Below are 13,264 nucleotides of genomic sequence, written 5' to 3' on the forward strand. Positions count from 1 at the left end.
CTGAGGGATTAAAGGTGTCAGAAGCGGCGATGTTCCTTATATTCAGTGAATGCGGCCTATTACATGTCCTCTTGCCAGGTTTAGCTTCTGGCAACCTGAGCTAATGGGACAGCTAACATTAGCTGCATGACAAAATGATCAGCTGGTGACTGTCTAACAGCAGCCAAACTCTGTAAACCACCTTGATACCGAATTACCTGTCATCAAGCTAGCCTCAGTTTGTCTCCGTGTTTGTGTTTGGACCCGACATCAAATTAGTCTTCTTCGTTTCTTCTTTAACACAAAATTAAACTGTTGTGCCATGCTGAACCAATAATTAACCCTCATACGTCATCAGTCGTCATCAACGGCCTGAATGTAAACAGTCATGACCGAACATTTCCAGTATGTCATCCTCAAATGTAGTGAGTTGTCTTCTCTTCTCTCTTGTGTTACTTTGGCATCTCTGGTATCATCACAAGGCCATTTGCTATTCATCTGATGTAGATGTGATGTAGAGTATGGATGCTCACAATTGGTTCACAGCTGTATGCTACTTAACAAGTCACCAAATAATAAAAAAGAAAGAACACTGCTTCATTACCTGGTTACTAGCATTTCTTCATAGGCCAACATTAGCCACCTGTGCTCCTACCCTGCCAGTCTGCCGTCAAAGGTGAGATGCTACAATGAAATACATCAAAGTGCGGGACTGTAATGCACAAATCAGCAATAACCATTTCACATTAGCTCGCTAGCTATTTAGCGACCGACATCAGTAAACCACTAGCATTTAATGCTTATTGTGAGAAATGGAGCATAAAAAATGTAAATGACAGAGTTCTCATAATCATCAGTTAATCTCTTAAAAACCTCCATTTGCAGGAGCATGTAGCCCTAACACTTCACCCTATTCCTACAAGATTGAGAACAACCTACCCCAAGGAGTCAATACACAAAATTGGACGGGTGGGCTAATTGGTAGGGGCAAGGCATGTATCGGAATTGTCCACAGCCGCACCTGTTGCTCTGACATTCTGCTGAGGATGAGAATGTTACAGGGCTAACTTGCTCACAATAGGTCCTTTTCACAGCAGTCATTTTGACTTTGACATGGCACAGGTGTGACCTTTAATGTTAATAATGGCTCCATTCTATTAAGTGTTCCAGCAAGTCATGTCCATGAGGGAGCATGCACAATACCAATGTCCTGGAACGAGCTCACCTTACTGTATTCCAGCCATCATTTATGTGAGAAATTCCATCAGTGCTTTTCCTGCTTTGGCAGGTCCAAACATCTGCCGTGACGAGGGCAAGTTAGCATGCTAGGATTTGCTGATTAGCACTACACACAAAGAAAATGACAGTTGATGAGAATTTCATTCATTTGCAGGGAATGAACAAAGCTATTTGACGAATACAAAATCAACATGATGGTGCTGACAGAAGAAACGTTAAGGCATGACAAAGGTTACATTTCTCTGTTACCATAAATGTGTGTACCAACTGTCATGGTCATCCATTTAGTTTACTCTCAGGATGTTTCACTGAAAACTGAAAATGTCAACCTCATGGTGGTGCTAGAGGAATAGACAGAGGATCAACAAGTCAGTAGGATTCACCATCTGGAGACCATCGATTCATGAAGGGAGGGTTGTAGTTAAAGTTATGAGTAATATAAGAACATCCAAGGATCGGTTTTTCCTTTATCTTTCTAACATAAAAAGTGGAAATGTAGTAGCTTGTAGAAATGTGCAGAATAAATACCTCTTTTCCTTAAAAGCGTTATTATGATTGTGAAATAATCATTTGCCAGTGTTTATCATGTCCAAAATGATTGTTTTGTTTATCTCTGGTCAACAGTCTTGGTAGTTAGCGTTAGAGATGTGATGTTAGCTAGCATTAGTGACATCAGCTACAATGTTAGCTACAACAAACTGGCAACCACTTGAGCAGCTGGGCAGATGATTTGGACTAGGGGGGATTCCGCGTGGCTGAATGTTATGACCCCTTTCATAATACAGTATATTAGCATGTGTATCAGTTTAGAATCAAATTAAAACATTACAAGAAAATCAAGAATACAATTTAAGAGCTCTACAGAGCAGGTGTAGTTGCATGTTGCTTTGATAATTTGCAACCATTGTTATGCAGTAAAATCATAAACAGGAGGAACTGACACAAGTGCTTCGATAACATATATATTATGGTATAGATATTACATCTTCTATCTGAGTTGTTACAGCTGTAACCATGACAACCTGGGTTTAAATTCATTGGACACATGCCACCACCTGAATTGCCTCAGGTTTATTATTTAAATGAAGCAACAGGGCCTAAAAGCCATTATTTTGCACAATATGCTGTTCCCGACCACTTTCATCACTGCTCTCCACTTCCATCAGCCTCACACCGAATCTCATTTAAATTCTGTTTCCCTTAAGGACATTGGTAACTGCAGGAGTTTCACGTGATTCAGCTGCAAGCAACATCCCTGTGATGTGATCTGGATAATAATTTCTCAAAAGTTTGTTTCATATCCTGGGAATTTGGCATGGTTGGTAATTGTATATGACAGAAAACAGTGTAGAATGTATCCACATACAGTGTAATTTGTATGTTGCCAAGTCCAGTATCCAATTAAAGCATGTATTGACTATTTACAGTAACAGCCACTGGTGGCCGGCAACTATTAACCAGCATACAGCAATAACGGAGCAACACAAGCAGTTTACACACATGAACACACCACTCACAGTAGTGATAGTTGGTCATTCATTATAAAGACATCGGAGGCATTTGTGATGTTTCTGCATTAATGATGCTGCAGCGCTTTCCAGTCATGATAAATAACTGGGTGACACAAAGTTTAAGATTTACATGTACAACAGCAGACAAAATCCTCATAGATTAACACTGGCTCCTGTTGTATCTCAGTTTAATATATTCCATAGGATTTACTGGTGGTAGTGATTATCAGCCAAGCTAAATCTCTTTTCACTGAATACTGGAAGCAGTGAATGAAACCAGTAATGATGCAAGGTGTTTGTCTTTTATGTATTTCTTAAACTTTTCCTGTTCACACTATGGCTGCTAATCCAGAAACATGCACTCGGGTGAGTCTGTTCTGCAGCACTCAGCGAACATGAAAACATGAGTGTTTGAGCTGTTAATGTTAGGCTTTTCTCTAATGGGAGTTTTTCTCTAATGAGGGTGTCAGTATCCACTTAGGGAAGTGTTGTGACTGCAGGGCTGTACAGCAGAACTCTTTTGATGCGCTGGTTTCTGGACTGAAAACCTGTCCTATCTCAGCTCATTACAACACACCACAGCCTGCACAGTGATCGTTTCACAGAAAACACAATTCTCTCTGGTAAATGTAAATATTGATATTGTTTAGATACTACACATAAAATATTAAGGCGTTGCTTAATGGCTTAAAGTTCTTTGATTATGACTCAGAATAGGACTACATTTCTGGACTGAAGAAACAGAGTAAGGTCAAAATGATCATACCTCTAATGTAAGAATTGTATTCAAGTTGAGCTCAAAATGTTTTTGTTCTTTTTTAACCATTCTGATAGTATCCATAGTCACATTGTGCACCTATTAAACAATACATGCCGGACATTTTTTTTCTATCCAATTCCTTTGTATTTTTAACACAAATTGGATCACGATTTCTTCGTTTAAAAGTCAATGTTGCATGCACTTACAACAGCTTCAAGTGATCAATTCCAATTAATAATATCCTGTCATCCAACCATTAATCAATCTTTTACTTTGAGTGGTAAGCGAGCGGCACTGAGCTCAGATTTCATGTCAGAAGAGACGCAGCTGGAGTGAAGTGGTTCTTTAATTACTGCACAAAAACACACATGTATAACTCTTGCTGCTCTGCCTGAACTCTCAATGATTTTCCAGATCAACAGATCGCTTTACGTGTTGCTTAAGTAGATGCTAACAGCAGCTCACTGTAGGGTTTCATGTGCACAAGGCCTGTGTCCTGTCCAAACACAAACATGGAGACAAACTGAGGCCAGCTTGACAACAGGGAATCCAGTATCGAGGTGGTTTACAGAGTTTGGCTGCTCTTAGACAGTTACCAGCAGTTCGTATCGTCGTGCAGCTAATGTTAGTGGGCCCATTAGCTGACCAACGTTAGACCTCGGGTTGCCAGGAGCTGGCAAGAGCACCACCTTTGTACTTTATTCTCTGTTGTCACATTTGCAACTAACGGTATCTAATCCCATTTTAGGTCCAGCTCATGTTTGGCCAGCCCTCTGACCACTCAACCTTTTTCACTTGGCGCTCCTGGTGATCCTGTAAGATAGAGCCAGCTACTTTGACATGTAGGCGCATGCTGGGGCGGACGTAACTCACATTCAGCGTAAAACCAAGTTCCTCCCTACGTTTTACAATGCTTTTACAGGAAATATGTAAACACGCAGGGGCAAATGTCCCTCTGTCTTCCGTTTCAGCTTGACTTTTAAGATAGCTACTGAACGAACCTTGGCCACTCTGTTAGTGGCCAACCTTTGTTTTTGTTTTCTGTTCCCACAAGCTGCAAGCTGTGTCACTCTCTACACTCTCTATAGCTTTCTCCTCCCCCTCCTCCTCCTCCCCCTCCTCCTCTCTCTCCTCCTTCTCTTTCTCCTCCTCCCCTGTTTCTTTCAGGCTCCCTTCTGATGGACCATGGCCCCCTGGGACCATCTACCATTTCCGGGCTCCTGCTGCCTTGAAATACTGACTGATCTGGATGGTCACAACCCGGGCTCTGCTGGATCATTGCTCTCCTCTGTTTCACTATCTCCTCATATCTATATTTCTGTAAATCTTGATGCCTCTCTCTGTCTATTACTAATGATCTTGTGTGGCCTGCCCTCTTCCAGGTCAGCATGATGGACAGGAGATCGTCTGGCTCGGGCAGCACTTGGTGATGCCTCGTCCTGCTCGGTCGTCTCCTGGTTCCACTAACTTTACATAACTTGTATCAGATTTTCTGTTGATGTAACTTGTAAACTGTGAATTGTTGCTCTTTTCTGTACACGCAACATCTATTGCATGTCTGTCCGTCCTGGAAGAGGGATCCCCCCTCTGTGGCTCTTCCTGAGGTTTCTTCCATCGTTTTTTTTACCCTGTTAAAAGGTTTTTTTACCATCAGCATGTGAAGTTTTTCCTCACTCGAATCGAGGGTCTAAGGACAGAGGATGTTGTTCACTGTACAGATTGTAAAGCCCACTGAGGCAATGTGATTGTGATTTTGGGCTATATAAATAAAATGGATTTGATTTGATTTGATTTGATTTGTTAGCATTCATAACCCAGGCAGTGGGCTAGTCAGCTTGACGTGCTAATGTGCGAAGAATACAAAATACAGTATTTTTACTTTTTCTACAGTTTTCTTACAGTTGCTAAGCTGTGACTGGACAGGTGATGTTTGATAGAGGGATTCAGCGAATGCAAATCAGTTATCTTTAAACTCTCCATCTGCACTTCAGTTTTACAGATTTGCAGTTTTGTAACCTCAACTGTAACTTTAAACACCTCTTTAGTCTAGCATCATGTAATTCTTGGCATGCACTGAATAAAACACTTTTTCACTTTGTGTGTGAAAAACAGTATGCATACAAATATATTCCCCCGCTCTGTCTCTGTTACCTTGAAAGGTACACAGTCAGCCGAAGATATAAACGCAGAAATATGCATGGAAGAACTTCAACAAGTGTCTCACTTCTGTTCTGTCTTAATTCACTCTCTGCTCTATCTCTTCTATCAGTGCAGCATTTAAAATCTCTCTGGATGTTTGGGCTGCAGATATGCATAATATCTCTTCCCCTATAATGGCCTGTGAGCAGTTCATTCGCTCGTCTCCTTCCTCCCACTCCTCTCACTCTCTTGCTTTCTCACGACTCTCCCTTCCTCTGTGCCAACATACACAACCTAAGACAGCCTGCACACGCCTGGGGAACGAGCATTAAGTCCAGTATGTTTATTCAGCAGAGGTAGACTGCGTGACGACTAGCTCCTTCCACACAAGCTGTGTTTGACATTTAGTTAATGCACATGAGCAAGCACAAACACAGACAAACACACAGAGACATCTCAGTAGGCTTGTGCACACATATAAGAGACGCCCACGCACAACCTATTGACCATTTACAACATGTCAACGTTGGGACTGCTTTGCTACAATATTTAATGAACCTTGACTGGCATAAGCACTCGCCTCATGACTTGTGTGAGGAGCCATCGATCTCAGTGCTACTCAGCTTTAATGACGGATGACAAGCTTCCACTCCAGAGACACTTTAGCAGCTTTGTCGCTCCTCCAAAAAACAGGAAGGAAGAGCTAATTAGTCAACTTGGCCACTTCAGAGGAATGGGCTTGTTGTTTCTGTTACTGTTTCAAAGTTTTATGAATATGTCAAAGCAGCTGAATATTCCACTTGATCAGTACGTAATGAACCAACATGGAGTTCTTGGAAGTATAATTGACAATGGTATAGTCCTGGCACAGTCCTGAAAAATATCCGGGCTAACATTAAATGAGCTCTCTCCAAGCAATCAATGCAATCAAGTAAAGCTCCTAAACAGAGATAGTATACATCAAATATTTATGTGGAAAGCTAATATACAGGAACCCTAGTATACCCTTTTCACTAGCCAACACCAACAAGCAAATTAGAGCCGCTAGCTAACCTTAAACTCTGAATACTGTGGTAACTGTAATCCAGCACTTATCCTGAATGGGGCTTTTGATAATGTAATTTGTAAACTGCCATTATAATGCTTATATCAAAAGGTATGCTAACTCTTGGCCTTGAGAGTAGCAATAGGGTGGTACTATAGGTAACTAGTTAGCCACGCATGCTAATTTTAGTGGTTTAAGTGAGAGTGGAAGAATACAAAAATGAAACCACACTGCGCAATTAAACAAAATATCATCCAAATCACAATATGGCCTAGTGCAATATTAACATCTGACGAAGGTGAAGTGTTGGACCAACAGATAGAAACTGTGATGCAACAATGATAAATCCCACAAATGGTGAATCATATCATAATATCTGTCAAAATAATCACAATGTGACTTTTTTGCCATATCCCACAGCTCGACCAGCCACTCTTACCACAGCTCTTGTCAGGAAGGGCATAAACTTAACCTTACAGAGTAAATACACACAAGACAATAAATGTAACTACTGGTAAGTAAGTACTGGCTGATAACTAACACCTATTGTTGAGTGTTCTTGTACGAAAACAACCAACACTGCCAGAAGATTGTGCCGTTTAAAGCAGCATTATGGAAAAATTGGCATTTTGGCGATTTGGCAGCACCCAAAGTTTATGAGCGCAACACCAGTGTAGTAAATCCCAGGCATGTAACAATTTGTCCAACGTAATGTAGGTGCTAACTACCAAAAAAAACTCATTACATCATAACAATGTTATGTGTTGACAACTTTTATGTTGAAGTAAACACTTATGTAACACTGTGATCCTACCCTCTCACTGAATCTGCAAAGTGCAAAAAGAAGCGATGGGGGGATGGAGTGGCTCAGACAGAGACGTGATTTTGAAGCTATTGTTTTACGGTTTAAAAGATACATGTTGTTGCTTTGAATGCAGTGACATTTGCACTGAAAAGGCCAAAAAAGGAGGATTAAAGTACAGAGTTCAGCTCACCTGGTATTGCCTCCATGTATGGAGGCTGACCAAGTTTCATTCCAGCCTGTGACACTTTGCTACTTTGCTGCATGTCTCCCCTCTTTCTCCCCCCTTTCCTGTCTGACTCTATGAGCCGTCCTGTCTAAACAAAGAAAAAAAAAGATCTTTAAAACAAAAGGTCCTTGAAAAGACAGTTAAGATCCTGTATGGAAATGCATATAGGACTGCATAGCCTACACAGGGAATCAGGAGTGAGGGAATCTAACTTCAGGTCAGACAAAAACGTTCCGTATGCAACAGGCAAACAAATGACGTCATGTCAGTCAGAGATATCAAACATATTTCAAACTAGAATGGCACTCAGTAGAGTGCATACCTCCACCAAGGCCAACAGTCCCCTTCAATTCAATCAAGACTGAACCCATATCAAAGTGTATAGCCGTGTATCGCTATAAATTTTAAACCACCATTAACTATTAACATTCATTTATGTTACCAGATCTAGGACCTGCACAATAAGTAAATGGGGTCTAATCTGGATCGAGACTCATCCTCCATCTAAGTTTTGCGGGAATCCATTCTGTAGTTTTTGTGTAATCCTGCTAACAAACCAACCAACCAACCAACAAATATATATAAATAACCTCTTTGGCATAGGCAGCAATTGTGCCTGAAGAATTACGATTAAAATCCTCGCATATCAAACACAATATGATCTGCCAATTGTCAACACATGACCCAACAGAAACAGACCCAGTCAGACCTCATTGAAGTCCTTTCACCCAAATCAAATTCAACATTAGCTCAGCAGGCTTAATATGTGCCCCTGCCTTTAGAAGAGTGCCGCTGCACTAGTGAAAACAATGTTGAATTTTTGGTTTGAAAAGCAGAGTTACAAACATGCACTTCACTTTCTTACCTTTCTCTATAGTTGTGGCTCCCATGGATGGCTGACCCAGGCTGGCCTTTGTCTCCCATTTGCCCTCATCAGGGTGGTACATCTCCACAGAGGCCAGTGGGGTCTGCTGCTGATTCATGCCCCCGAGCACCATCACCTGCCCTCCTAACGCCACAGCTGAGGCCCCTGCTCGTGCTGTGGGAAGAGGTGGCAGCTGGCTCCACGTCTGGCTCTCTACATCCAGGACTTCGACACTGTCCAGGGGCATGCCGGTCTCGCTGCAGCCCCCCAGCACATAAAGAAGGCCTTCATGGTAGACAGGAGTGCAGTAGACGCGGCGCTGCATCATAGGGGGGAACTTCTCCCAGTACAGGGACTTGACAGGACTCACCGCCATCTCCTGCACAGGCATGTCTCCAGGACCGAGAGGAGGGGATGCACCATCACACACCGCACCGGGGAGGAGGAAGAGGAGGAGCAGGAGAGGGGCAAGGCAGAGGGTGGAGTGAGGGGCGACCAAATGTGGAACAAGAGCAGGAGAAACAAGCAGAAGCACAAGCTTGTTTCTGTCGGTTTTAGTGACTGGCTCAACCCCTGTGTCCACAGAGGAAGAGACAGGGAAAGATGAGTACAAGAGAACAGGGATGTTAGTGAGTGAAGGCGTGGACAGGATAGGTAAATAGAAAGAGAGGGAATGAGGTGAGTGTCAAACTCACTCCTCAGCCAGATGTCACGGCTCTCTCTCTATTCAAATGTTTTATTCATCTGGCTGTTGGTGATTTCGAGTGGCGAGGCCATCTGCCCTTCAAACCCCTCGATTCCTTTCTCCCCGGCCCTCACCTTTCCTTCACTGCAGCTTGCCTGGAGGTTACTTGGTTAAAGTTTTGGCATGGGTATATTCCAGGGAGAAAATAGAAGCTTGAAGAGGGTATCCACGGGCTTGATGTTTAATCCCACAAAGTCAAGAGTGGAGAAATTGCAAAAGAGAAAACAGAGAGTGAAGAGATGGCGCTGGATCAAAGAGAGAGTTAACGAACACTGACCTAAACTCGTGCCCTGATAATCCAAGAGAAAGCTTTCATGGCAGAGAATTTTACACCCTCAAACAAAAGGCAATTACTCAGGGCTAACAGTGCTCCTCAGCTGCAGCTCCACATTTGTATTTGCACCTCGATGACTGTGCTTACACTGAGAAAAATCCTTTAATGAATCAACCAAAGTCTCTAAATGAAAACTCTACGGGAGTGTAATGACTGCAAGACTTTCTTGCATTTCAAGAAAGATTTTCTTCCCTTAATTAAACAAGAAGTCCAAATCCTGGAGCCTTCTGAGCTGGTTGCTTTGCAGCTTCCTTGTGGCTTTGGAGAGGATGAGCAGTCCCTGGTGGGGCACAACCTGGAAGAAAAAACAACCCAGGATTACAAGAGCAGTTGGTTAATGAAATAAGAGCTAGAATGACATCTTAAATCAAACAGAAAAAATAACATCCAGTGGTATATACTAAGAAATGAGTAAGCAGGTGCGGGTTAAGACGACAAAAGCGTTGGCATTGGTAGAGGTGTGTTGCTTCAGGCACTGGTGAGACAATGAAATAAAATCCAAGAAGTCCAGTTTCAGTAACAGATCTATCAGTGTAAAGGTTTATCAGGATACTGCACAGAGGTTTGTAACACAGAGACAAGATCTTAAGTCCAGATAAACAGCGTCCACGTTTCAAAGAATTCCACCAGGAATAACACTTGCATGTGACTGGCTGGTTCAGCACCTCACCCACTGTCATCACGCTGTGTTGAGCCAGGCTCAGCTTTTTTTATCACACGGTCCTGCATGTTTTTCATCTGTGTTTGCACTCCCAATCTGCCAACGAACCAGTCTGTTTCTAATGAGCAGGAGGGCAGTACTTTTTTCTTGTACTGCTGAAGGCTGACCTTAAGCTAGCTTATTAAAGCATTAAAGCTAGAGTACCTTTTTTTGTTATATTTGTAAAAAAAAAAAAAAGCTCTCACATCGTGACATGCACTTGTTGCATGTGACCTGAATCTTTCACAAGGATAGACCAGAGACGGGTCTCATTACCAACATACTCACTTTGACAGCAGTGAGCAATAACAATGGCCATGTTTATTGTTTATGTTCCTTATTATAATGTTAAATGTTTTTGAGGGAGACATGAGGTAGTTGGATACACAGTTAGCAATGACAACACGTGTTGCTCATATTAGACAGCCCGTGAGCTGAAGAATGAGTCGCAGCTTCAGTGACTATCATTCAGCGGCTAATCCAGTTAGCACAAAGCACACACCTACAGCAGTAAGCAGTAACTGCTGCACCAGGTATCCGTTTCTATTAAGGCTACATTTGTGCTATTAAACACTGTTGTTTATCATGTTTTAATGAGACTATAAAAGCTAAGCGTGTTGGAGAAGAAGATGAAATAGCCGCCCAATCTTACCATCCCCAGATTTAACCATTTAATGACTACATTAGCTTTTAGCAAATGTTAATTCATAAGAGTAACATATCTTCTTTCAAACATGAAACATCTTATCAAATGGAAAATCATTTGTGCTATAAAGTGAGAGTGAGCATGACTTCACTTGAGATGGATCAATTATAACAGCAGACACTGCGTGTCACTCCCCCTCTCTCTCATCCTGTTTCCTTTTATATCTGTAGCTGAACTATCAATAAAGCCATGTAAAGGCCAAAAAACAAAAAAAAAAAAAAAAGAAATTGTTATGTTATGCCTGATACAAAACTAGGCCTATCGAGACAAGGTAAAAGATCAGCAGTCAAGTACAGTGCATTTGTAAAAGAAAGTTTTTTATGTGGCTTTCAGCTCTCAGTAAGCTTTTAAACAGACGATCAAACTAATGTTAGCTCAAGCAGCTAAACTGTTGGGATTGCAACAGTATTATTCAACATTGTCAGTCTTATGTTAATATTGACACTGTCCAACCTTGTGGCGCTTATAAATATAACTTTGAAATGTCCTGGTAATGGTAAATATATGAAATATCTTAATAAATATGATGTAAATTGTCTAAAGTTTACTTCAGAATATCTCAATTGGACATTCTCCTTAAATCTTCAAGTTATTTCTGTCATAGTATTCTGTATTTATTGCCTCTGCAGCTTTCAGTGATCTGCACCCCCACCACTAGCAACAGGGCTCCAGTATACGCTTGAGCAGGAGGTTTACCATTCCTGACTGAGTTATTGAGTTCTTTCCTTATAACTGAGAAATGCAATCCAAATCAGATATCCTTAAAATCGATAAAGCTGTAAATTTGCAAATGTTATCTCGTACTGCTTCTGCAATGTCCACAAATGAATGAGTCAAGGCTGAGTTTGTAGCAGACAGAATCAGAACAAGTGATCCTGTCAGGTCTCGATAAAATAGCACAGCATTCAGATTACAATTAACAACTACATGTAGTTGTAATCAGAGGCACATTCATGCGGCCGACAGCAATGAGGTGCGTGCATGTGTGTGCATGTGTGTGCATGTGTGTGCGGTGGAGACACAGCAGGACGTGAGTACACTGTGACCTGAGGACTGATGGGGAAAGCAGTGACATTTAGCAGGAGGGTGGACAAAAAGAAAGAGAAAGAGACCCAATATATTTCTGTGGTCCTCAGTTTCTCCTCATCACCGTCCTCATCATCCAGCTGTATAATTTTATGTGTTCATAATTAATGATGCCTTATTCCTAGTCCTACTTACTGACCTGAGCCCTGTGGACATGCTGACCTTCTATGAGTGAGAGAAAGAGAAAAAAAACAGGGATGACGACAGCAGAGAGGTTAGTGCCGTGCATACTTGCATATATGATCAGCTGCATTTGCATATGGATGGACATTTAAAGGGCAATTCCATCAATCTTACACAATAAAGTGTTAACAGGTCTTGGGAAGTCCTACTGCATTTTTGAAAAAAAATGGTATATAGTCTTTTGCAGCTCCAGAGGAAGCTGCACGTGATCTTATAAATCGCCTCCAGTGATGTCACTCAGTGGCGAGTTGTATTGAGTCGAAATTGATACAGCAGGACCAGAGACATCTCATTTTTCATTCCAAGCATTCTTCTTCCGTTTCAGAAACAGGTGCCTACATTACACAAGAAATTGTGCTGCCCCCTTTTGCTATTATCATCTTACTTTGCTTGAATAATACTGTAGTTTGCTTTAGATCTGACCTTTAATATAAACTGCCTGCCCAAAGAAAAAGTTGCCACCAAAAAAAAGGTCACACACTCTAACATTTTGTTGGACCGCCTTTAGCTTTGATTACGACACGCATTCACTGTGGCATTGTGTCGATAAGCTTCTGCAATGTCACAAGATTTATTTCTGTCCAGTGTTGCATTCATTTTTCACCAAGATCTTGTATTTATGATGGGAGAGTCGGACCACTGCGCAAAGCCTTCTCCAGAACATCCCAAAGATGTCAAAGAAAAAATCCATTGATGAAATAACATGGTCATTCAGTGTATTAAGGTAGTCAGCTGAACCTCATTCTTTGGGCACTTTATTTTGCTGAACCTAGGCCTGCCCAACTGCAGCAACCCCAGATCATAGCACTGCCCCCACAGGCTTGTACAGTAGGCACTATGCATGATGGGTGCATCACTTCATCTGACCATATGACCACATGACCTTTTTCCATTGCTCAAGAGTCCAATCTTTACGGTCCCTAGCAAATTGAAGCCTTTTT

The 13,264-nt window shown here is 41.7% G+C and overlaps 1 protein-coding gene across 3 annotated transcripts in view; it reads right to left on the reverse strand.

Annotated features, from left to right (window-relative positions):
- The window catches only part of klhdc8b (kelch domain containing 8B), a 221,182-nt gene that overhangs the window by 158,601 nt on the left and 49,317 nt on the right, over positions 1-13,264 (reverse strand). For all 3 annotated transcript variants that reach the window (XM_030421783.1, XM_030421782.1, XM_030421784.1), the window contains one exon: positions 8,570-9,943. In XM_030421783.1, the coding sequence (XP_030277643.1) occupies positions 8,570-8,960 (391 nt within the window). In that variant the 5' untranslated portion in view covers positions 8,961-9,943. The remainder of the gene's footprint in view (positions 1-8,569; positions 9,944-13,264) is intronic.

This window comes from Sparus aurata, chromosome 7 (genome assembly GCF_900880675.1).
Source record: "Sparus aurata chromosome 7, fSpaAur1.1, whole genome shotgun sequence".
Lineage (NCBI taxonomy): Eukaryota > Metazoa > Chordata > Actinopteri > Spariformes > Sparidae > Sparus > Sparus aurata.